Raw genomic sequence first — 25,109 nt, forward strand, 5'->3', positions numbered from 1 at the left:
GGCCGCCTGGCGGGGGCTCCCGTGCGCGGGCTCCGCCGCAGGTAAAGGCGACGGGCGGGGAGGGCGCGGCGCGGCGCGGCGCGGCGGGATGAGCCGCGGGCGGGAGGGCCGTGTGCGGCGGCCCGGCCTGCTCGCCCCGGGCTCGGCGTTTGGGGCCGGAGCCCCCCTCGCCCGGCTCTGCCCCCCTCGCCCCTCTTTCCCCTCTCCCTCTCCCCTCTCCTCTCGCCCGCTCCCCCCCCTCTTTCTCGGTGCTTAGTCATGGTGACTGACAGTCAGTCTGTCTCTGTCTCTGTGTCTCTCTGTCTCTCAGTCATGGTGAGTGAGAGTCAGCCTCTCTGTCCCTCTGTCTCTGTGTCTCTCTGTCTCTCAGTCATGGTGAGTGAGAGTCAGCCTCTCTGTCTCTGTGTCTCTCTGTCTCTGTCTCAGTCATGGTCAGTGAGAGTCAGTCTCTCTGTCTCTGTGTCTCTCTGTCTCCGTCTCAGTCATGGTGAGTGACAGTCAGTCTGTCTCTGTCTCTGTGTCTCTCTGTCTCTCAGTCATGGTGAGTGAGAGTCAGCCTCTCTGTCTCTGTGTCTCTCTGTCTCTGTCTCAGTCATGGTCAGTGAGAGTCAGTCTCTCTGTCCCTCTGTCTCTGTGTCTCTCTGTCTCTGTCTCAGTCATGGTCAGTGAGAGTCAGTCTCTCTGTCCCTCTGTCTCTGTGTCTCTCTGTCTCTCAGTCATGGTCAGTGAGAGTCAGTCTCTCTGTCCCTCTGTCTCTGTGTCTCTCTGTCTCTCAGTCATGGTCAGTGAGAGTCAGTCTCTCTGTCCCTCTGTCTCTGTGTCTCTCTGTCTCTCAGTCATGGTCAGTGAGAGTCAGTCTCTCTGTTTCTGTGTCTCTCTGTCTCCGTCTCAGTCATGGGGAGTGACAGTCAGTCTCTCTGTCTCTCAGTCATGGTCATTGAGAGTCAGTCTCTCTGTCCCTCTGTCTCTGTGTCTCTGTCTCTGTGTCTCTCTGTCTGTGTCTCATTTATGGTGAGAGTCAGTCTCTCTGTCTCTGCCTCTGTCTCAGTCATGGTGAGTGACAGTCAGTCTCTCTGTCTCTCAGTCATGGTCAGTGAGAGTCAGTGTCTCTGTCTGTCTGTCTCTACTTGCTCTCTGTCCTGAATTCGCTTCACGCACACATACACACACTCTCCAGAACCTCCAGAACCTTCCGAGGCATTATTTGGGAGGGGGCCTTTAGGGCAGCCAGAGTAAAAGAACCTGCTTACATGGATGTTCACAATCAACCCTTCCCCAAAGTCGCACCTTGGTGCCCTGAGTTCTAAGGGCCATTGTGTTTCTCTGTGTTCAGGTTCCCTTTACCTCCCAGGGCTCCTGTCATTCAGGAGTATGCTGTCCGTGGTCTTTTCTTTCCTTCATTACTTTTTGGTCTGGAGCTATGATACAGCAGGCAAAGCACTTGCCTTGCAGACAGACCACCTGGGTTCCATCCCTGGCCCCCAAGGAATGGACTCTGAGCAGGTTGGCAGAAAACATTCAGGGACTGGAGCAATAGTCTAGGGTGCTTGCCTTGCACAAGGTCAACCTGGCTGCAATCTTCAGCATCCCACAGGGTCCCTTGAGCACTGTCACATATGGCCCCAAGCCCTCTTGTCCCCCCAATAAAAACATACTTCTAGTGTCCTCTTGCAGTACTCAACTTCTTTTTTCCCTTCCAGAAATGTCGAATGCAAAGGAACGCAAACATGCTAAGAAAATGAGAAATCAGCCCACGAATGTAACCTTATCCTCGGGTTTCGAGCCCGAGAGAGGCCAGAAACTTCATAATGGAGGCGGGAGGCCTTGGCACTCACAGAGATCAGGTAAGCAGCTCCCCTGACTGCATGCATGTGTGTGTGTGTGTGTGTGTGTGTGTATGTAGTTCAGTAGCTTTTGCCAGTTCCCTTTGTGACTTTCTGTTAAATGACAAATGAGAGGAGGTAGAGCAGAACCCCTCTAAACCCCTCGGGCTTTGTGGAGTTTGGTATTTTTTAAGTTCCCACATCCTGAACAGCGACTCTTCTTCTTGCCTCTCTTTACTTACAGCTGTATATTCTTCATTCCCCTAAAACGGCACCAGGTCATACAAAGGTGATAGGTGTTTGCTGGGTAGCAGTAGAAAATGTCAGGGAGAAGAGCCTGGAAGGGGCCGCTAAGGAACAGCAGACCTTGGTTCCAATTCTGCCAGTTTTTAGGTTCAAATTTATCCAGCCATTAGCGCTGACCAAACTGTAGAATAAAATGTCTCCAGAACACTCCCATTGAGCAACCTGGTCACAGGTTCTTGATTTTCAGGACTCCAGGACGGCCACCGAAGAGAGAAGCATAAGTCGTCCTATTTCTCTGCTAGGTCTCTGGGCTCTGCCCACCTCAGGGCTCTGGCCCTGACTTGGCGTCAGCTGCTTCAAATGCCCACGTAGACTCAGGGGACACTTGGCGCCTCTTTATTTAAACGGCACCAGAGAATCACTATCAGAGACGAACAGACAGAATCCAGTGCCTGGTGGCATCCCGGGGTCTTAGATGACAATCCATGTTGACTGTATATCTGAGAATACTCCCTTTGGAACTTTGCTTTTGGAGACCACTTAGAACAGTCGTGCACAAGCTGCCTGCCAGCTCTGGTACCCGGTGGGAAGGCTAATTCATGACTCTTGGGATTCCTAAGTGCCACATCCACCTAGCACTTGTTCTGCCCCTGGTGGATGATAGTGACTGTTTTGTTTTCCCCTTTTCAAAACTCCACTAGAGCCTCACGCTGGAGCTTTACGACAGCGACATGGCCGAGGGGCCCAGCAGGCAGCCGAACCCGACAGCAGCCAGCAGTCCTCGTCCACGGTCCTGTTCAAGAAGAAGGGTGGCTGGAAAGCGGGGCCCGAGGGCACGTCTCAGGAGATCCCCAAGTATCTGACTGGTAAGTGTGGGCACTACAGAGGCATTTGCCTATGACCAGAATGTGCCCCCACTCTGCCCCCCAGGATCAGCTTTCCTACCTTGGTACCCTTGGCACCTCTTGTGGTTCCCACTGCCTCTCCCTTCTTCAAGGCCACTTGTCCTGCATATGGCTGACTTGGGTTCGATTCCTGGCATCCCATATGGTGTGCAGAGTATGACCAGGAGTGATTGCTGAGTGCAGAATCAGGAGTAAGCTCTGAGCACAGCCAGTTGCGGCCAAAAAGCAAAGCAAAGCAAAACAAAATAAAAGTTTCTTTGTCAGGTCAGGGTTGTGGCTTACTGATAGAGCACAGGCCATGTGTGGGAGGCTCTGGGTTCGATCTTCAGCATTACACACACAATTCTTTTTTTTTTTTTTTTTTGGGTTTTTGGGTCACACCCGGCGGTGCTCAGGGGTTACTCCTGGCTGTCTGCTCAGAAATAGCTCCTGGCAGGCACGGGGGACCATATGGGACACCGGGATTTGAACCAACCACCTTTGGTCCTGGATCGTTGCTTGCAAGGCAAACGCAGCTGTGCTATCTCTCCGGGCCCACACACAATTCTTTATAGACTGTTAAAACAATAAGAAAGGTAACAGTTCTTTTAGGTGCAAAAATTTGAAGAGTATAAAAATTGAAGGCTGGACTGTCTAACAGAAGTACCATATGGCATCCTGTGAGGTTCGAGTGCCAGCGTGAGCTGTGAGCTTATGATTCAGACGTGCCTCTGAGATCCTCTAGAAAAAGGGGCAAGTCAAGACTCATTATTGGGATCGGAGAGATGGCGCATTGTGGGGAGGCGCCTGAGTTGTACTCGGCTGACCTGGGTTCCAGCCCCGGCATCCCATGTGGTCCTAAGGAGCAACCCTTGAGCACTGCTGGGTTTGACCCTAAAACAGAACCAAAAAGGGTGTATCAAGCTGTATTTTTTGAGGGGCTTGGGCCTCCTTTGCTCTCAGGGATCACTCTTGGTGGGATTTAGGGACCATCCCCACAGTCTGTGCCTTCACCCATATGCTCTCTTTGGCCCTTGCCACTGTATTTTCATTTGTTGGTTTCTGGGCCATCCCTGGCGGTGCTAGAGGTTTACTCCTGGCTCTGCACCCAGGAATTATTTCTGCACCCAGATACTATTCCTGATAGGCTTGTGGGATCATCGGGGATGCTGGGGATTGAGTCAGGGTCAGCAGCATGCAAGGCAAACACCTTCCTCACCGTGCTATCACTCTGGCCCTACTTTTTATTTCATTTTTTTTAAATAAAAAAAACCCACATTCATTTATTTATTTATTTATTTATTTATTTATTTATTTCTTATTAGGTTTTAAGGCCATACCCAGCGGTGCTCAGGGATTACCTTTGGCTTTGTGCTCAGAAATCACTCCTGGCGGGCTCGAGGGACAATATGGGATGTCAGGGAATTGAACCCGGGTCTTCCTGGGGTCGGCTACGTGCAAGGCTAATGCTCTACCCGCTGTGTTATTGCTCCAGCCCCTTTTTCTTTTTCTTTTTCTTTTTCTTTTTTCTTAAAATTTTTTCTGGAAGTCTATCCCCCACAAAGCCTCTTGAGGAACCTCTCCTCTGTCTTCACCCCATCCTATCTCCCAACAGCGGCCACATTCGCGCGCGCCCGAGCAGCTGAGATCCGTGCCATGCTGACCGCCGTGACCCAGAAGTCGTCCAACTCCCTTGTCTTCCAGACCCTGCCACGACACATGAGGCGCAGAGCCATGAGTCATGACGTCAAACGCTTACCCCGGCGGCTGCAGGAGCTGGCCCGGAAGGAGGTGCATTCACCCTAGCCTCCAACTACCCTTTTAGGTTCTTCGGGAGATTGAGAGCTTTTTTTTCCTTTTTTTTTTTTTTTTTTTTTTTTTTTTGTCACACCCGGCAGCGCTCAGGGGTTACTCCTGGCTCTACGCTCAGAAATTGCTCCTGGCAGGCTCAGGGACCATATGGGATGCTGGGATTTGAACCACCGTCCTTCTGCATGCAAGGCAAATGCTTTACCTCCATGCTATCTCTCCGGCCCCAGATTGAGAACTTTGAGCCCGATAAAATGTGTTAGAAGGGAAGTCCAAAGACACATGGGGAGTCCATGTGGTTAAAGCACTTGCCTGTTAGGCTGTTCCTGGTCCCCTGAGTACCACTGGGTGTGGCCCCAAACACCTTCTTCTGCCCGTCCCCCCAGAAAGAAGAGAATCCAAAAGTAGTCTCATTTGGCAAAATATTAGGTTTTAGCCATTTTTCTCACCCTGTAAATGAACAGAATATTGAATAATGCAGCTGCTTTATTTATTTTTTTGGGGGGTGGGGCACATCCTGTGGCACTTAGGGGTTACTCCTGGCTCTGGGCTCAGGCTTGGGGGACCATACCACTGAATCAAGCCACTGTCCATCCTGGTTGGCCATGTGCAAAGCAAACGCCCTACCGATGTGATATCTCTCTGGCCCCTGCAGCTGCTTTAAATAGAGCATTTGGAACACTTTGTTTTTGTGTTTTGGATTTTGGGTCACACCCAGAAATATCGGATTACTCTTGGCTCTGCACTCAGGAATTACTTCTGGCAGTGCTATGGGGAGGGTTCATATGGGATTTCCCAGGGATCAAACTGGGGTCGGCTACATGCAAAGCAAGCACTCTACCCACTGTACTAGCAGTTGGGCTGCGTTTGAAACACATTTTTTGTTTTGTTTTTTGGGCCACACACTCTTGGCTCTGAGCTCAGAAGTCACTCCTGGCAGCCTCGGAATAGAGAACCCAGGTCTGTCCTGGCTTGGCTGTGTCAAGGCAAATGCTCTATGGTCTGATGCACTTTTAGATTCACTTTTTTTTTTTAAATCTGGTGTTTGGGACTCACTCGGTAGTGCTCAGGGCTTACTCTTGGCTCTGCTCAGGGATCACTCTTGGCAGAGTGGGAGCATATGGGATGCCAGGGATCAAACCCAGGTCAGCCACATGTAAGACAAGTACTTGGCCTGTTGTATTATTGTCCTGACATTGCTTTCTTTTTTTTTTTTTTTTTTTTTTTTTTTGGTTTTTGGTTTTTGGGCCACACCCGGCAGCACTCAGAGGTTACTCCTGGCTCTGCACTCAGAAGTTGCTCAAAAGTCGCTCTGGCAGGCTCAGGACCATAGGGGATGCTGGGAATTGAATTAATTTTTTTAAAAAGGAGGTTGTTTTCAAGCCTTTTTTTTTTTTTTTAATTTGGGGCAGAGTTTTTTGGTGGTGGAACATTCATATCTGGTGGCACTCAGGAGTTCTGACCCCTGCTGAGGAGACCATATGCAGCCCAGGGGGATCAAGTCAGGGTCAACTATATGTAACACAGGCGCTTTCTTCCCTGTCTCCAGCCTCCCTGTTTCGTTTTGCTTTTTAAATAGTGTAAAATAGGGGCCAGAGCGATACCATGGCAGTAAGGCATTTGCCTTGCACGCAGCCAACACCAGACGGACTCCGGTTTGATTCCCGGCATCTCCTGAGCTAGCCAGGAGTGACTTCTGAGTGCAGAGCCTGAGCACTGCTGGATGTGACCCAAAAACCAAAAAAAAAAAAAAAACCAAAAAAAACAAAACCCAAAATACAGTGTAAAATAGTCAGTGCTTCACTCCCCAGATATAAAATAACATCTTTCTTCCAGCTGACTCGGTTTGAGTCTCTGCATTGCAAATAGTCCCCTGAATTCAGTGCCAGGGATATGTCCTGAGCACAGAGCCAGGAAAGAGTTCTGAGTGTAGAGCCAGGGGTGACCCAAATACCAAAGCCGAAACAAAACCCCCACCAAGTTGAGATCGATGGATGGTTCCCACTTAAGGGGAAGCCCATTGTGGGAGCCTCAGAACCCCCGTTTCGATATCACAGGCGGAGAAAGCTGTGCACCAGAAAAAAGAACACTCCAGAAACAAGTGCCACAGGGCTCGGCGCTGCCACACTGACCGCGTGCTGGAGTTCAACCGGCGGCAGAGAAGGAACCTGTGGCTGGAGACGCACATCTGGCACGCCAAGCGCTTCCACATGGTGAAGCGGTGGGGCTACTGCCTGGGCGAGCGGCCCACGGCCAAGAGCCACCGGGCCAGCTACCGGGCCATGAGCAGTCGCTGTGTCCTGCAGGTCCGTTTGTCCTGCTTGCCACCTCCTCGAGCTGTCCTTCCCCAGGGGTGCTTAATGCCGAGGGTGGGGGGGTACTAACAGCTTTGGCTACAAGGGGGTGCTTGTGTGATTTGATTGTGCTGAGTGATTTGATTCTTTTGCTTTTGTATCACACTTGGTGCTCAGGACTTACTCCTGGCTCTGCGCTCAGGAATCACTCCTGGTGGTTTTGGGAGACTCTAGGATGCTGGGGATTGAACTCGGGTCAGACGCATTCAAGGCAAATGCTTTCCCTGCTCTCCTTTCTCTGTTCCCTGGATACCTTTGGGGTGTGGCTCTGTCCTTGGGCTCTTTTGTGCACTATTGTGTGTGAGTGTGTGTGAGATTGGGGGGGCACATCCGGTCTGCTCAGGGGTTCCTTCTGGCCATGTGCTTAGGAATCACTCCTGGCATGGGTCGGGATGATTCCCCACCAGCCATGTGCCAGGCAAGTGCCCACCTGCTGTGCTATTGCTTTGCTGCCCAGCTTTATGCACTTTTCCCTCTGTGAGTTCGCCGCCCGCCCTGACCTTGCAGGATCTGTCCTACTACTGCTGCGTGGAGGTGCGGGGTGCCGAGGAAGCTGTCCTGCAGTCACTGTCACCCCTGTGCAACACGGACACAGGTAATGCTGTTGCCCTACCCACCCCCAAGTTCCATCAGGACCTAGTCTTCCCTTCCTTCCCCAAGCCTGCTGGGGGAGTTTGGGAATTGTAACATCTGTAACAAAAGCCTGTGGATGGTTCTTGTTCCTGGTGAACCTGCTGATAGAGGGAAACCTGGGTGATCTGTGGGTTCTGACCCCCAGAAGTATCAGGTGAGAAGTGTCTTTGCTTAGGTGGGGGTGTTTAGGCAGGAGGGGATCAACTTCCCGGATCACGAATTTCCACCAACATTTACCTCCCGGGGCCATGCTCTTTGGGACTGGGCAGGCGGGGGTCAACATCAAGAGCTTCCTGGTCAGCACAGGGACAAGTGGTGGCAGGTGCAGCTCTGCAGCTCTGTTGTCACGATGTGCAGGGACCTGGAGACAAAGGAGCCGCTGTGAGTTTGTCTCAGCATGTGGCTGATGGGACTTTTGTTCTTCACACCAGGACGGACATTTGCAGCCGTGCACTGCTTGTCTGGAAGGTGCCAAGGCAGCCTCACCCTCTACCGGGCACATCGGTACCCCCAGGAAACACTGGGCCCAGTTACCTTCCTTTGGAGGCCTGCAAGCTGCCCCGGGGACAGCTCTGAGACCCGACAGCTGTGGATCTGGTTTCATCCAGCTCTCAAGCAGGTGCGGCCCCCGGATGAGCTTTCTGCTTTCTCTTGTCACTGTTTCCTTCTGGGACCGGGGAACCCTAAGTCTCACTGGTGGTCCTCTAGGGCCAGGGCTGAGGGACACTTTCCGGGCGATTCTCCACTTTTAGGACCAGCAGTTGTGGTCCTAGACCTAGACCCCCTCTGTCTTACCTGTTCTGCCTGTGTGTTCACATGGTCTGTCGGGATTGGTCAGACATTGAAAGAGCCTGAGGCATTGGGCCTGAACTTCAACCAGCTTGAGCAGTAGAGGAAAGAGGAAGAGAAAGACTGTCTGTCACTGAGTAATCAGGCTTAGGCAGAACAAGGGGGTGTATGTAGGTGGCTGCCAAGGATGGGGGTGCACTAGGCTCCAGTCATCCTGAATTGGTTCGTTGCACTTGGGGCCTTTTAGAGCTTGTTTTGAGGAAGGTCTGAGGACTTATACTACTAGTTAATTTAGCTTCCTTTCTTTCTTTTTTGGGGGAGGGTAGGGGAGCCATGCCTAGTGATGCTCAGAGGTTTACTCCTTGCTCTGTGCTCAGGAATTACTCCTGGCAGTGCTTGGGGTGGGGGGGGAGAACATATGGGATGCTGGGGATTGAACGTGGGCCAGCTCTGTGCAAGGCAAGTACTGATCCCCCTGAACTATCATCAGACATCAGACCCTGGAGTTTCTCTTTAAAAAAAATTGGGCAGAGTACTCTTGCTGTTTACCTTAATCTTAGGCATGGAAAATTTTTTTTCTCTCTCTTTGTTTTTGGGCCATACCCGATGGCGCTAAGAAATAGCTCCTGGCTCGGGGGACCATATGGGATGTCAGGGATCAAACCCAGGTCTGTCCTGGATCTGCCACATGCAAGGCAATTGCCCTACCACTGTGCTATCTCTGGCCTGCAAAAAATTTTTGCAATGAAAAATTTTAAAGCTCCATAATTTACAAAGTTATTTATGAATTGAGTTTCAGACATATATGTTCCAGCCACAATTTCATTTACTAGTGTCAATTTCCCTTCTCTTGGTCCGAATTTCCATTCCAGGGACAGGCATTATTGTTTTTATTTTTTTGTTTTTTGTTTTTGGGCCCCACCCGTTTGATGCTCAGGGGTTACTCCTGGCTATGTGCTCAGAAGTTGCTCCTGGCTTGGGGGACCATATGGGACGCCGGGGGATTGAACCGCGGTCCGTCCAAGGCTAGCGCAGGCAAGGCAGGTACCTTACCTTTAGCGCCACCGCCCGGCCCCCCAGGCATTATTTTTTAAGGCATGCGCTATACAAGGGTGCTATCTTTTGTTATGTGCCGTGAATTAACCTCCACCTTTCACCTGAAAATCAAGAGCTTTTTGATGATGATGAAATTGATCTTTTTATTTTGGAGCCAGAAGTTGAACCGAGGGCCTCGTACATGCAATGCCTATATTGTCGATGTACCACAGTCTAGGACACTGAATTAGTATAGATTATGAATTGGAGGGGTAAAATTTAGAGTTTTCTTAAATGTTTTTTGAGGGGGTTGAGTTTCATGTACTCAACTTTTTTTGGGGGTGGAGGGCAGTCACACCCGGCAGCGCTCAGAGGTTCCTCCTGGTTTTACACTCAGAAATCGCCCCTGGCAGGCGACGGGAGACCATCTGGGATGCCGGGATTTGAACCACCGTCCTTGCATGCAAGGCAAACGCCCTACCTTCATGCTGTCTCTCCAGCCCACAACTCTTGAACTATACCTCTAGCTTAAAACGGGAATTTCAATTTTATTCAGTTCTATTCATTGTGATTTTTTGGAGATGGTCAAGGACTGTTCCTGACTCAGTACTCAGGCGTGGCTCCCTGGCCGTGCTCGTGCTGCCACATGTGACAGGGACTGAACTCAAGTGGGGCTGTGTACAAGGCTTTAATGTACTAGCTCTCTGGCCCATAACATGGGAATTTCTTTTTTTCTTTTTTGAGTCATACCTGGTGGCACTCAGGGGTGGTTCTGCGCTCATAAATTGCTCCTGGTAGGTGCAGGGACTATATGGGATGCTGGGAATCGAACCATAGTTCGTCCTGGATCGGCTGTGTGCAAGACAAATGCCCTTCCGCTGTGCTCTCTCTTTAGCCCTAAAATGGGACTTTCTGAATAGAGGATTAAGTTAACACTTAATGAGGCCATCTTAAAGTCCTTTCAGTTTCCTGACTTCCAAACCCACGCCTGTGCCCTTAGGATGTTCTAGAGGAGGTCCGGGTCGCGTGCCAGTGCTCGGAGCCCGTCCAGCCCCCTGCCTGCAGCCCTGATGCCCCCCCAACACAGGCACCTGACGGCCGCCACATGGAGCCGCCTACAGAGAGGCCTGGCAGGAAAAGGAAGCGGAGGGACGAGGGTGAGGACAGCCGTGCTGCCAAGAAGATCTGCGGCGACGGGACACGGGCACCTCACGAGCCCCGCTCCTGGGTCTCACCGGTCACAGGCATCACTGTCAGGTGCACACGGGACTTTCCATGGAACCTTCACAGACGTGTGGTGATGGGACAGTCAGTGATGGGGACATTTGTTTTGTTTGTTTCTGGGCCATTCGGTGGTGCTCAGGGGTTATTCCTGGTTCTGCACTCTGGTCACTCCCAACAGGCCTGGGGAACCATGTGGGATGTCAGGGATCAAACCGGGGCACTGCTGTGCTATTGCACGAGCCCCATGATGGGAAAGTTGGTGATGGTCACATTCTCGGTGCCGGGAGGTCTGGGTCGTGCTCTCCGGCTCCTCAGAGTGGGGCGTCCGTTCAGGTGACCCCTCCTGTCTTTCAGCGACCTGACGCTGGAGCTGAACAGATTCCGGCTCATTGGTCCCCTGTCCCATCGTGTCCTCACTGAGGCCTTGAAGCCGGCGCCTGTCCACTCTGTAAGTGTCTTCCTCCATCTTCGGGGACCGGCCAGGTTGTGATCATGTCTGGCCCCTGGCTCAGGGCTGAGTCCTGTAGCTTGAGTCTTGAGTCTTGGTTTTCCTGATTGGTTAGGAGCAGCCCAGAGAGTCAATGCCCCCCACAACCTTGTCTGCACATCTGTTCTGCCTGCTGCTTGTGCAGCTCCTCACCCCAAAGCTGGGTGACCAGGAGCCTCAAAATCTCTGAAAGCCTCAAAAGGTCTCAGAGACAGTCTGTGAGAGAGAGAAAAGAGGGGGGGGGGGGAATGGAATAGGGCTTTTCCTAGACAGTTCTGGCCCAGTCCTTGCACACCCATGTACCCCTGGATGCCGGCAGCATGGTGATATCCCAAGTGTTACTGGGAATGACTGCTGGCCGCCCCCCTCCAAGCTCTGAGGGGTAGAGTCACTCCATCCTCCCAACAGATATCCCCAGAACCCGTATTGCCTTACTGCTCTCTGGCTTTATTATTCCTCACTGGCCTTTGCAGATTTCAGAAAGAACTGAGCCTGGTACCCCTGGGACCCTTTCCACCAGCCTTTGTGGGGCTCCTCCCTCTGGCCATATTTCCAGTCTGTCTGTGGGGACTCATGTTCCTGTGCCCCAGAGTCTGGCCCAGCCCTTTACTCCCCTCCTCCTGGTCCACTCACTCTTCACAGAAGTTGGCAGGGTCACCCTGTCCCTCACATCAGCAGGGGAGTTGGTCAGGTGTTAGTGACTGTGGGATTGAATAGGTTGTCCCCTCCCCATGAAATACTCCCCATCACCCCCCCAGAGCCCAGTCACCAGGCCTGACTCCCTCATGGTGACCTAGACAGTTTCTTTGCAGGGGTCCGAGGAGGCCGAGCAGACGCCGCACGGATGGTGGGCTGCCGCCTGCGGGAAGCCAGCTGAACTGGCCCTGCACCGCACACAAGGAGCTGTGTTCCAGCTGCTGGGAAGTAGGTGGTGCAGAAGTGCGAGGGATGCTGTGTGGGGCTCGAGGGCAGGGCAGCACAGAAGGGCATTTGGAGCTGTCTGGGTTCTGCATGTAGGAGTCCTGGGGTCACGGCCCACACCATCAGGAGTGAACCCAAACAATGTGGGCTGTGGAACTATCCACATAAAGGGGGACAGAGGAGAGGACTCTGAACTTGAAGTAGCATTGTGGAGTCTGTGTAGGAAACAGCCAAGTCACGAGATGATGTCAATACTCTGGTTTTTCTTTCCTTTTGTTTTTTGTTTTTTTGGGGTCACACCTGGCAGTGCTCAGGGGTTTCTCTTGGTTCTGCACTCAGGAATCAGTCCTGACAGGCTCGAAGGACCCTGCGGGATGCTGGGGATAGAACCCAGATCAGCCGTGTCCAAGGCAAACGCCCTACTCAGGGCTTCACTCCTAGCTCTGTGCTTAGGGATTGCTCCTGGCAGGCTTGGAGGACCCTCTGTGGTGTCGGGGATCATACAGTGGTTGGCTGCATGCATGGCCAATGCCTGCTGCACTCGCTGCACTGTTCATTAGGGTTCTCTGCCACTGACAACCCCTCCTTTCAGAGAAGGTGCTCAGGATAAATACCCATTCTTTCATGGGACTACAATGGTGGAGGAGGAGGTCTGTGTAGACAGACACACACACTCAACATTCGTGCTGTGAAATAGCTCATCCCAGCACCTGAGTGTTTTATTTTTGGTAGGAAACTTCTTTCAGGGTTGGCTGGTTCTCGAAAAACTTCATGACTGACCACTGGGCCACAGAAGCAGGTATAGGAAGGCTGAACTCCAGGGTGCCACCATGGCTGACTAGCAGTGTAATGTACGACTTGTACACAGCCCTGGTGCCCTTTAGCAGATGCATGAAGACATAAGAACACTGTCCTAAAGTTATCCATTTAGTAGAAAATAGAAGACTCAGAATATTTGTTGGCTTTGGGGCTACACCTGGTGGTGCTCAGGGATTATTCCTGGCTCTGCACTCAGGGATCAATCCAGGTGGGGTTCAGAGGACCTTATGGGGATGTCAGGGATCAAACCCAGGTCAGCTGTGTGCAAAGCAAGTGCCTCCCCACTGTGCTATTGCTCTGGGCCCAAGGCTAGTTTTCCATTCATTCTGCCACGGAGTTTGAGGAGCGGTGGGGGCCACTAGCCAGCATGGGCCATCTCTTTCTCTCTCTCTGCTCTTCCTCAAAGGCATCGCATCACCTGCAGAGCTTCCCCCAGGTATGGTTCTAGGACTGACAGTGGGGGATCCACGATTAAACTTGCCTCAAAAGAGGTCCAAAGTGGTGCCCGGCCCGGAAGACTGCCAAGGTAAAGTGTGCACCGTCCCCTTGGCTTTCTGTGCCCTCTGAGTACCCTGGTATCCTCTACTTTGGCATCTTCCCCATGTTCCATGCACCAGGTTTTGGGGGGACAGGACCTCCGTTGTAGGTCCATTGTCCCCGTGCCCCTTGTTCCCTCTCCCACTCCTGCCTTCATTTCCCAAGCCAAGCCAAGGAAGGTTCTCTGCGCCCGCAGCTGGTCTTGTGCTCATTGGAAGCCTCTGTCTGATGTACAGATGATCCAGGTTCGAATCCTGGCAAGGCCATCCCGGTGGCTGCAGTGACTAGCGTCTGGGCTTAGACAGAGACCCTTGGTCCTCAGGGAGGGGTGAAGGAGCTGGCTACAAGGGGAGTCGGGATTCGATTCGGGATTTGCAGCAAGGAAATCTCATTGTATTTTCCAGTCACTTGAACAAAGCGATGTGAGTGGTTAGCACCAGCGTGTGTAGGAAGAACCCCTGGGTTCCAGCTGTTACGTGGAGGTTATTAGGGGGCCATAAAGTGGCCTCAGCCTCCCCTGAAAGGTGGGAGGGGAGCGTCTGTCAGCATGTCTGTCTGGTAATGATGCGTCTCACTCAGTCTGTCTCTAATTGTGAGTTTAAAGGCCCCAGGCTTTGTCCACAAACCACTTCAAAGGAACTTGACTTGAGTCTAAAGGGTTAAGAGAGTCAATGACATGTTAGTTTCTCTCGCTGCCTCAAAGTATTATTTTTGCCACACCCAAAGGTGCCCAGGAGTTACTCCTGGCACTGCTTAGGGATCACCCCTGGTGGTGCTTGGGAGGCCATATGGGATGCCAGGGGTTGAATCTGGGTCAACTGCACACAAAGCAAATGCCTTCCTCTCTGTACCATGGCCATATGGGATGCTGGGGATGGAACCGGGTCAACTGAAGGCAAGGCAAATACTCTCTCCACTGTGTTATTGCTCCGGCCACCACCTATTTTTGTTTTGGGGCCACACCCAGTGACGCTCAGGTGTTACTCCTGGCTTGGGGGACCATATGGGGCGCCGAGAATCGAACCCAGGTTCGTCCTGGTTCAGCCGCGTGCAAGGCAAACGCCATCCTGGTGCACTTTCACTCCAGCCCTACTTTTTTTTTTTTTGGTTTTTGGATCACACCCAGCAGCACTCAGGGATTCCTCCAGGCACTACGCTCAGAAATCGCTCCTGGCAGGTTCGGGGGACTATATGGGATGCCGGGATTCGAACCACTGCCCTGCGTGCAAGGCAAACGCCCTACCTCCACGCTATCTCTCCGCTCTGGCCCCACTTTTTAACAAGTATTACACATCATGTAGGAAGATAATGGACAAGGAAAGAGTTTAAGGTAGAGACATGGATGTGTTAAGTGGGTTTATACAGGGTTAATCTCCACACACACACAGGTCTTCATACTCGAAAGCCTAATCACTGACTTCTGGTCTTGACGTGAAGTCCTCTCCTATCCTTCTTTGTCTGTGGAGGCCACAGCCGGCAGTGCTCAGGGGTTTCTCCTGACTCTCCACTCAGAAATCACTCCTGATGGTGCTCTGGGACCCTATGGGACGCCAGGGATCGAACCTGAGTAGGCCACATGCAAGGCAAGTGCCTGCCTGCTGTCCTATCCCTCTGGCCCTTGGGTGACATTTTAAAATATGAATGTTTTCATGCTGTTCTTTGAGGATTTGTCTCCCTCATGCTCACTGCTCTGCTGTATTTGCCTTCCAGAGGCGGGTCTTCTTTTGATCCTAATGGAACTAGCATGATGCTGGTGCCACCCCGCGCTTGTCTTGTTCCACGCATTCATGTTTTCTTTCACCCATGCTCCTCTCCAGTGATAGCGCATACCACCTGTTTGTCTTCTAGGATGTGTGTACATTCCTGCTTGCAGCGTGCCTTATCTGGTGCACTGAATGATAAAGACCTTGTCTTCATTTTTCACTTCCCTAAGTAAAACTAAGAAAGCTCTCGCAATCTTCAAATATACATAAAATTAAAAAAAATTGGGGAGGGCACATCTGGCTGTTTTCAGAGCTTTTTTTTTTTTTTTTTTTTTTTGGACACACCTAGCAGTTCTCAGGGGCTACTTCTGGCTCTAGGCTCAGAAATTGCTCCTGGCAGGCTTGGGGGACCATATGGGATGCTGGGATTCAAACCACTGTCCTTCTGCATGCAAGGCAAACATCTTACCTCCATGCTATTTCTCCAGCCCCCGGAGCTTACTCCTGGCTCTGCACTCAGGGATCACTCGTGGCAGGCTCAAGGGTGCTGGGGATTGAACTTAGATTGACTGCCTGAAAGGCAAGTATTCTGCCCATTGTCTGTCCTATCTTTCTGACCCCTCAAATACACTTAAAGGAGAAAAGCAGCACTTAAGCCAACCTTTGAGTTATACTGTATTTTTTGCTCTATAAGACACTTCTAACCATAAGATGCACATAGTTTTTAGACAAGGAAAAGGAGACATCAGGGGTTTGTGATTGGAAACAAGCCTGTGAGGCCGAAGTATATTTACAGTACGCTGGTTCACAGCTGGTTAAACACATTTACCTAACTCCTTTTAGTTTTACATCAGAAAAATGTGCTTTTTAAAAGGCAAATTGGGATTTAAAAAAGTAGTTCACATTCTATGTATGTCCCACCTCCTACCCTCCACATTTGAAAGTTTTCTTTTTTCTTTCTTTCTTTTTTTGATTGATGCTCCGGGTTTACTTGTGGCTCTGCACTTCAGAATTATTTCTGGCAGTGCTCAGAAGACCATGGGACGCCTAGGATTGAACCCAGGTTTGGCCATGTGCAAGGCAAGTGCCTTCCTGCTTCAAACTAAACTCTAGTCCCAAACTAAGATGTTTAACAGAATATATCTCCTATTTTGGGGAAGGGAATGAGAAAACCCCATTTTAGAGGAAAGAGTCTAGTTTTTGGAAAAGTGCCACTATAAGCTTGAGCTGCCAGAGCAGAAGGGAAAGATGGCAAGGCAGGCCTGGAGCAGGGCCAGCAGCCATATGTTGGTGTTAAGATCCGTCTCCAAGAAAAAAAAAATAAAGAATAATAAAAAAAAAAAATCCGTCTCCTATGTCACTTCCCCAACAGGAAGTGGCTCAGGAGGATTCGATCTGATTCTGCATGAAGTCAGGTGGTTTAATATGTGTCCCATGCTGCAAGTTAGATCAGAGAATAAAACAAGGGCCTGGAGAGAAAGTACAGCGGCGTTTGCCTTGCAAGCAAGCCGATCCAAGACAAAGGTGGTTGGTTCGAATCCCGGTGTCCCATATGGTCCCCCGTGCCTGCCAGGAGCTATTTCTGAGCAGACAGCCAGGAGTAACCCCTGAGCACCGCCGGGTGTGGCCCAAAATAAATAAATAAATAAATAAATAAATAAATAAATAAATAAAACAAATGTAGGGGCCATGATGCACCAGATAACTTTTTTGTTCGTTTTGGGCCATACTTAGCTGCACTCAAGTTACTCCTGGCTCTGTGCTAAGATATAACTCCTAGCAGGCTTGGGACCATATGGGATGCTGGGAACTGAACCCAGGTTGGCCGTGTGCAAGGCAAATGCCTTATCTGTGCACTCTTGCTCTAGATCTCTAGATACAGTGGTCCTCAAACTATGGCCCGCGGGCCACATATTGTATTTGTATCTGTTTTGTTTCTTCATTGCAAAATAAGATCTATGCAGTGTGCATAAGAATTTGTTCATAAGTTTTGCTTGTACTATAGTCAGACCCTCCAAAGGTCTGAGGGACAGTGAACTGGCCCCCTGTTTAAAAAGTTTGAGGACCCCTGCTAGAATAACATTTTCTAGTCGGGTGATTCCTTCCTGAGTTGGTAAGTTATAAAAAAATTTCCTCATTGGGGTCTGAGAGATAGCACAGTGGGGAGGGCATTTGCCTTGCATGTGACTGACCCAGGTTTGCTCCCTGGAATCACATAGGGTTCCCCAAGCACCACCATGAGGGATTCCCGAGTACAGAGCCAGAAGTGATACCGTGATACCTTAGCCTGGGCCAGTGACTGCCCTGAACTGTGGCTTGTGCCTTGAAACTGCTCCTTTGCCCTCTAGATCAGGAGAAGCTGAGAGAGCTGCGTCTGGGGGCCGTGCCTGCCACGTGTGCCAGCAGCTTCCTCTGGGACCAGGACATCTGCAGGAGTGTCACCGAGAATAAACTCTCGGATCAGGTAAGTCAAGTCCCTGTACCAGGCTGGAAGGTCTCCCGCAGGCACAGGAAAAGTCGCCTCCTGCCTGCCAACCTTCTGGCCTCCCCCTTTCTCCCATAGGCTCACCTTCCAGTCTGTCTGTCTCTCTATGTATATATATATATATATATATATTATTATATATATTATATATTATTTATATATATATATAAATCTTTAATTTAAGCACCATGATTATAAGCATGTTCGTAGTTGGGTTTCAGTCATAAACAGACTTTACCAGTGCAACATTCCCACCAGCAATGCCCTCCTCCCACCCCCCCTTCCAGTCTCCTTTAAATCCAAAAAGACTGGCATCCCTGATGGCGGAGTGGTAGTGGCTGAGGGTGGGGAGAAAAGAGAAATGTAGGGTGCTCTAGAGATTGGGGTGGGGGTCAGAGCCTCCTGTAGGCAGGAGTGTTCCCATGTCTGAGCTTTTCCCGTCCCCTTGAACCTGGAGAGAGCCCTTTTTCTCTCTCAGCACCCACAGTTCTAGCTGTATCAGTGTCCCTGCCTGCTCATGCTGGGGAAGAAGTTCAGGGGGTGGTCCTAGTCCTGAGCACAGACATGTGGAGCAGTGTGCGAAGACGTGTGTGTGTGTGTGTGTGTGTGTGTGTGTGTGTGTGTGTGTGTGTGTGTGATGGAATGTGTGTGTGGCTTTGACTGCTGGCTTGTTCACATGTGTGTATGTGACCGTGTGTATCGGTGTGTGCTTCTGCCCAAGCATACTGGCGTGTGTGTGTATGTGACTGTATCTGTGTGTGTGCATTTCCAAATTTGCTGGTGTGTGTGTGAACAGTTGGAGCTTGTGACCTGACCTACCCACACTTGTGCGTGTGTGTACATATTTGTGCGGTTTTGTGGCTGCCGCTGACGCTGTGTCGTCTACAAAGCCATTGGTGGAGGAGCGGCCTCCCTTCACCAGTGTCCCCTTCCCACCATGTCTCCAGTTTCCCTCGGGCCCTTATCCTGTCCCATGCAGACATTTTTCTCTTTCCTGTTTTTCGTGGCATCATGGCTTGTGGTGCCAGACAGGAAAGGGCATCCTGAAATTCCTATATCTCACCGTGATTCTGCTGAGTACTGCCTTGGAGGATGGGAGTTTCTGTAGCTGCTTCCCCAGAATCCCTGTGGAATCTTCCAGCAACAATCTTCTCCACTCTAGGACTTGAACCAGAGGAGGAGTGAGCTGCTGGTGCCCGGCTCGCCACTCTTTCTGGGGCCACGGGAGTCCAAGATCCCCATCCTGGTGGTCCAGCAGCCTGGGAAGGTGGCTGGTGACGACTGCCGTGGCTGGGGCAGTGGCTGGGACATCCTGCTTCCGAAGGGCTGGGGCATGGCTTTCTGGATCCCCTTGGTAAGTGCCTGGTGGTCCCCTACCTGCACAGTTGCCAGTGATGGGCACTTTCCTGGGCTGTTCTCAGAGGCTGATGGACCTGCTGGGGCTCATTGAGACTCATGGCTGGGTCCTAGGGCACCTCCTGAGAAACGCTCCAACTTGATAGTGGGTATGTGGAGATGGAGAGAGGTTGGTGGGAGGCATCGGGGCCACATCCTGTCATACTCAGGGGACACCCCTAGACTGGTGCTTAGGGGCCACTCCTGGTGCTCGGCGGTACTTATGCGACCAAGCCTGACCTATGCATCTCAGCTCCTGGAGCTCCATGCCCAGGAGTGATCCCTAGCTGTGCTTAGGAACCACATGTGCTGGGGCAGGAACTGGGATTATGTGCTTCAATCCTGCACTGGCTCTCTGTGCCCCAGGCCGTCTACTAGAGCTGTACCTAGTATGCATGACTTCTCAAAATCAGGTCTCTTCGGCGTGTCTTCTTTTTTGGGTGGGGGCCTTTAGCTTTGTGGAGACCCATACCTGGCAATGCTAAGGAGTCATTTCTGGCTCTGTTCTCAGGGATCACTCCTGGCTTTGCTCAGGAGACCATATGGGATGCTGGAGATTCAACTTGGGTCAGCTGAGGGCAAGACATATGCCCTCTTCCCTGTGCTGTGCTCCAGTCCAGCTGTTAGGAATCTTTAAGAAACTCTTAAATTGTTTCCGTGTTGTGCTATCGCTCTAGCCCCCCCCCCCCCGCCCTTTTTTTTTTAGTAAAGCAAGAGTTTTTATTGAACAAAATATAAGAGGTGAGGGAAAAACAGGACATGCATTTCAGGATAGAAGGTGCCTCTTTCAGCATCATTGCCCTTCCAACGTGTGTTCCATTAGCTGCCTCGTTCCCTAGCTGGGTGGTGTTTGTGGGTATCAGTTGTGCGCTGCCCTAAATCTCTATGAGGGGTCTGGGAAAGGGAGGTGCCTTCCTCTCGCCGGACACAGGATTCAGCCTTGGCACCATGAGGTGGTGCTGATGGTGTGTCCGGGCTGTTTTTGGGTAGATCTATCGGGGCGCCCGCGTCGGAGGTTTGAAGGAGTCACTGGTGCATTCTCAGTACATGCGGTCCCCTAGTGTCCCTGGGGACTGCCCAGACTGTCCTGCAGGGGTTCGTTTTGCCCAGGAGCAAGCCAAGGAGCTTCTGGAAAAGTACCAAAGGTAAGAACTAGGGTTCTCCCACCCCATAGTAGGAGAAGGGAGGGATGGGCAGCATTTGGGCTGTTTGTTTGTTTTTTAATTCTTTGTTTTTGTTTGCTTATTTTGCTTTTGGGCCACACCCGGTGGTGCTCAGTAATCATTCCTGGCCATGATTGGGGGAACATATGGGATGTTGGGAATCAAACCCAGGTTGGTCACACACAAGGCAAATGCCCTAACCCTTGTACTCTGGCGCCCCCATTTTGATCCTTTTGTTTTGCTTGTTTTTTTTTTTGTTTTTTTTTTGGTTTTGGGGCCACACCCTGTGACGCTCAGGGGTTACTCCTGGCTATGCGCTCAGAAGTTGCTCCTGGCTTCTTGGGGGACCATATGGGACGCCGGGGGATCGAACCGCGGTCCGTCCTAGGCTAGCGCAGGCAAGGCAGGCACCTTACCTCCAGCGCCACCGCCCGGCCCCTGCTTGTTTGTTTTGAGCCACACTCAGCAGTGCTCAGAAGTTACTCTTGGCCTGTTCTCAGAAATCACTCCTGGCAGGCTTGGGGAACCATTTGTTTAGTTTTGTTTTGTTTTGGTTTTTAGGCCACAGCCAGCGGTGCTCAGGGGTCACTCCTGGCAGTCTGCTCAGAAATAGCTCCTGGCAGGCACGGGGGACCATATGGGACACCGGGATTCGAACCAACCACCTTTTGGTTCTGGATCGGCTGCTTGCAAGGCAAACGCCGCTGTGCTATGTCTCTGGGCCTGGGGGAACCATTTGGGATGCCAGAGGTCGAGCCCGGGTCTGTCCCAGGTTGGCCACGTGCAACCCCAGTGCTATTGCTCTGGCTCCTGTTCTTTTTTTCTTGAGGGGGGAATCCTCATCGGTAATACTTAGTATGTATACCTGGCTTTGTGTTGAGGGGACCCTGTGCAGTGCTGGGGACCGAAGTTGGGTGGGCCACATGCAAGACAAGCCCCTAAAGCCCTGGGGTCTCTCTTTTGACCCTGACCGAGCTGTTCCTGTCATGTGGAGCACTTGTACATGTTCCCTGCAGCACTGACGTGCACCCCTGGCTCAGACCTCAGTCAGAGATGTCCTGGCTCAGGTTTGGCACCCAAGCAGGCGCCAGCCCTGGGGGTGCCCTTGTGGGTGCATCATTTCTGTTTTGGTAAGACAGTCCCCAGGTCCTCTTTGGCCTGGCAATTTATGGCCCGGCTCAATCTCTGGCATGCCAGATGATTCCCTCGACCCCACCAGGAGTCAGCCCTGAGCACCCCTGGGTTCCTCCCAATCAAATCGCTAAGCATTAGAGACAAATGGATGAGTAAATGGGGCCAGGTCCTCAGGGTCCTAGAGGTGTGCCTGGGTTCCTTCCTTCATCTCCCCTGAAGGTGCTTCTCCCCACTCTTCATAGACGGCCTCCTGCTAAGCGCCCCAACTTTGTAAAGCTGGGCACGCTGGCACCATTCCGTTGCCCCTGGGAGCAGCTAACCCAGGAGTGGGCAGCACGGGGTGTTGCCCAAGAGACAGCAGGGGCAGGTTCCTGCCCGGAGCATGCAGGGAAAGACGCAGGAGGAGCCTCCCAGCCACAAGAGTCTGGCCAGGAAGCCAGTGATGGCACAGCCAAGGCCGTCCAGCAGCCTGCGGAATCAGCAGCCACAGAGGGCCCAGTCCTAGAGAGGACTAACAGCTTCTGTGTCCTCAGGTGAGTGCCTGCAGCTGCTGTGCCTGTCAGGAGAGGCTGCGAAGGGAAATGGGGCGGAGACTCAAGCTTTAGGCAGCTGGTGGCCAAGCAGCTGATGGGCGAGGCACCTAGGTGGATGCTAGGCCCACCAGGACACACTTAGTGGTGCCCCGGTGGAGCATACAGCTCGGAGCAAAGCAGGGCTGGGTGTCTGCTGGTCTGTGTCGCCCTGTCTCCTGTGCTGTCTCCTCAGCTCCCCTGTGGCGTCTTCTATAGTATGGGGCTCTGGATGGGATAGCAATCCTGTACGCAACCCCAGTGAAAGGAGGCGATTTGCAGAGGAGACAGCCCCTCACCAGTCCTGAGAGGCCCCAGAAGTGCCATAGGACTTGGAGCCAGATCTTGAATGCAATGAGGAGGAAGGCAATTTGGACTACACTCAGCAGTAGTCACTGGCTCTGCACTGAGGGATGACTGGCTGGGCTCAGGGGAATCATGGGATGCCCCGGGTTGGCTATATGCAAGGCAAGCGCCTTCCCTGCTATATTAGCTCTCTGGCTCCATTTCTTACTGATTTTGTTTGTTTTGTTTGGGGACCACACCTAGCTGTAGTCAAGGCTTATTCCCTGCTCTGCTCTCAGAAATCACTCGTGGTGGAATCGGGGGACCATATAGGGTGCTAGAGATAGAACCTGGGTCAGCTGAGGCAACATGCTATCTCTCACGCCTTACCAATATTTCTCAGGCCCCATTTATTTGTAAAAACTTTTTGTTTGTTTGCTTATTTGTTTGGTTTTTGGTTTTTGGGTCACAGCGCTCAGGGGTTACTCCTGGCCTGTGCTCAGAAATCACTCCAAGCAGGCTCAGGGGACCATATGGGATGCCGGGATTCAAACCACTGACCTGCCGATTGCAAGGCCTTACCTCCATGCTATCTCTCTGGCCCCAAAGGAAGCCATCTTTTTTGGGGGGGGGAGGGGGTCTTTGGTTCACACCCGGAGGCACTATGCTCAGAAATCCCCCCTGGCAGGCACAGGGGATCATATGGGATGCCGGGATTTGAACCACCGTCCTTCTGCATGAAAGGCAAACGCCTTACCTCCATGCTATCTCTCCAGCCCCTTGGGTTTTTTCTTTTTTGTTTGTTTGTTTTTGTTTTGTTTTGTTTGGGTGGAGAATGTGGGCATCGATATTTGTAAAAAAACTTTTTGACTTTGTTTTTGTGGCCTCACCTGCTGGTTCTTGTGGGACCATATTGGATGCCGGGGATTGAAATTGGGTCATGTGCAAGGCAAGTGCCCTCCTTGCTGTATCATTTCCTCTGGTCTCCTATAAGTATTTGTTTTTTTTTTAGGGGCCACACCTGGTGGTGCTCAGGGATTACTTCTGCCTGTTCATACATAATTTACACCTGGCAGACTCGAGACCATATGGGATGCCAGGATGGAACCTGGGTCAGCTGCATGCAAGGCAAACACCTTACCTGCCATGCTATTGCTCTGGCCCCAATATTTTCTTCCTTTTTTTTTCCTTTCATTTTTTTTTTGGGGGGGGGGGAGCACACCCGGCAGTACTCAGGGGTTGCTCCTGGTTCTGGGCTCAAAATCACTCCTGGCAGGTTCTGCGGACCTTATGGGATGCTGGGGATCGAACCCAGTTCTGTCCTGGGTTAGCTGCATGCAAAGCAAACATCCAAACACTGCTATCACTCTGGCCCCAGAATTTTCTCTTTTTTAACAAAATACTGTGGCCTCATACCCCAGGACCCCTCTCCACTGTGATTGCTACTTTAGATTCCCCCAGACACACCATTATCCCAGTCAACCCTGTGCTACAGTGAATATGTATAAAGACATGTCAGGGGCAAGTGTTTGTAGTTTGGTCTTTACCTTCAGGATCAAGAAACACATGGGAAGATTGGAGAGAACACAGGTGGGGGATGCTGGCCCTGTAGGCCCCTAACCCAAGTTCCATCCTTAGCCCCACCTAGTTTTCCCTGAGCACCACCGGGTGTGGCCCACGTCTCCTCAACCCCCAAACATTCCTAAGTTCCTGTCAGGGGTGGGTGGAAAGAACCTAGTCTCCACCCTCTGTCCCTGTCTGTCTCCGCAGGAGCAGGTCGTGCCTGAAGCAACTGTCGGTCTGGTGCGGACCCAGCTCTAGGATCCGGGCCAGTTCAGGCGGGGAGTGCAGCAGGCAGCCACTCAACCCTGAAGCTCTCCTGGTCCTCTGCAGCCGCTTTCCTCAGGCCCTGGTGTGGGTCAGTGTCTTCCCGCTCCGAAAGGGGAGCCCCGAGCCCCACTCCATGATCTGCATCCCAGCTGAGGAGGATCTCCAGCGGCTGCGACAGGATCGACTCTTTGGGGGGCCCCAGGAGCCCAAGCACAGTGACCCCTTCAAGAGCCACATCCGTAAAGAGAAAGAGAAGAGGAGAGACAAGGGCCAGGCTGTGAGGGGCTCCACACTGGGACTGTGGCCGGCGCCACTGCCCTCTGTCATGGCTCACGGCTCCCGCGTGCTCCTGGGCTTCGTCACACAGGGCGACTTCTCTATGGCCGTGGGCCGCAGTGAGGCCCTGGGCTTCGTGAGCCTCACTGGCTTCCTGGACATGCTGACCAGGCAGATGGCTGCCGAGCGTGGGCTTGTGCTGCTTCGGGCTGCCAAGTCTCTGCAGTACCGGTTCGCCAGGGTCACCGTTGAGATATGACACTGCCCGGCTTGCTCTCAGCATGGAGAGTGGAAAGCACCGCCCAAGAGGCACCAGGCAGGTGGACAAAAGGGTCACCTCATCCCCCCATCTCCCTGCCCCTGCAGTCCCCCTGGGGAACATCATTTGGCATCAGACTTTTCAAGAAATGTTTCTTCTTCGAGATCATTCTTGCTGCTTTCTCCTTGTCCCCCTTTTGGTTATCAGGAACAATGAGTTGGGGGAAAAAGCGTCCTGAAAAAGCCTTTGCTGCTTGCAAAATTGCGGTGGTTACTGGTTTGGCTATGGAGAGTGTCTGCGCCTGGGGAAACTACATTCCCCAACCCCTGCTGTAGGTAACCAGGATCCCTCTGATGCTGCACTGTGATGGGGCCACTGCCTCCTGTCGGCCACCCGCTGTGGCAGCCAGGTCTGAGTTTTTGGCCTCGTACCTGCTTTGTTGGTGGCCA

General features: G+C 51.9%; 2 protein-coding genes across 2 annotated transcripts in view; one reads left to right on the plus strand and one right to left on the minus strand.

Annotated features, from left to right (window-relative positions):
- The window catches only part of TP53INP1 (tumor protein p53 inducible nuclear protein 1), a 914,054-nt gene that overhangs the window by 670,398 nt on the left and 218,547 nt on the right, over positions 1–25,109 (minus strand). The gene's annotated exons all lie outside the window — the stretch shown is intronic.
- Positions 1,703–24,889, plus strand: POP1 (POP1 homolog, ribonuclease P/MRP subunit). The gene is made up of 15 exons (XM_049773865.1): positions 1,703–1,844; positions 2,771–2,935; positions 4,569–4,744; positions 6,820–7,068; positions 7,624–7,711; positions 8,181–8,368; positions 10,574–10,830; positions 11,152–11,245; positions 12,097–12,208; positions 13,431–13,550; positions 17,613–17,728; positions 18,912–19,103; positions 20,135–20,289; positions 21,684–21,974; positions 24,066–24,889. The coding sequence occupies exons 1-15, from the start codon at positions 1,703–1,705 to the stop codon at positions 24,658–24,660; spliced, it is 2,940 nt and encodes a 979-aa protein (XP_049629822.1). The 3' UTR covers positions 24,661–24,889.

The sequence above is a fragment of the Suncus etruscus genome, chromosome 5 (genome assembly GCF_024139225.1).
Source record: "Suncus etruscus isolate mSunEtr1 chromosome 5, mSunEtr1.pri.cur, whole genome shotgun sequence".
Lineage (NCBI taxonomy): Eukaryota > Metazoa > Chordata > Mammalia > Eulipotyphla > Soricidae > Suncus > Suncus etruscus.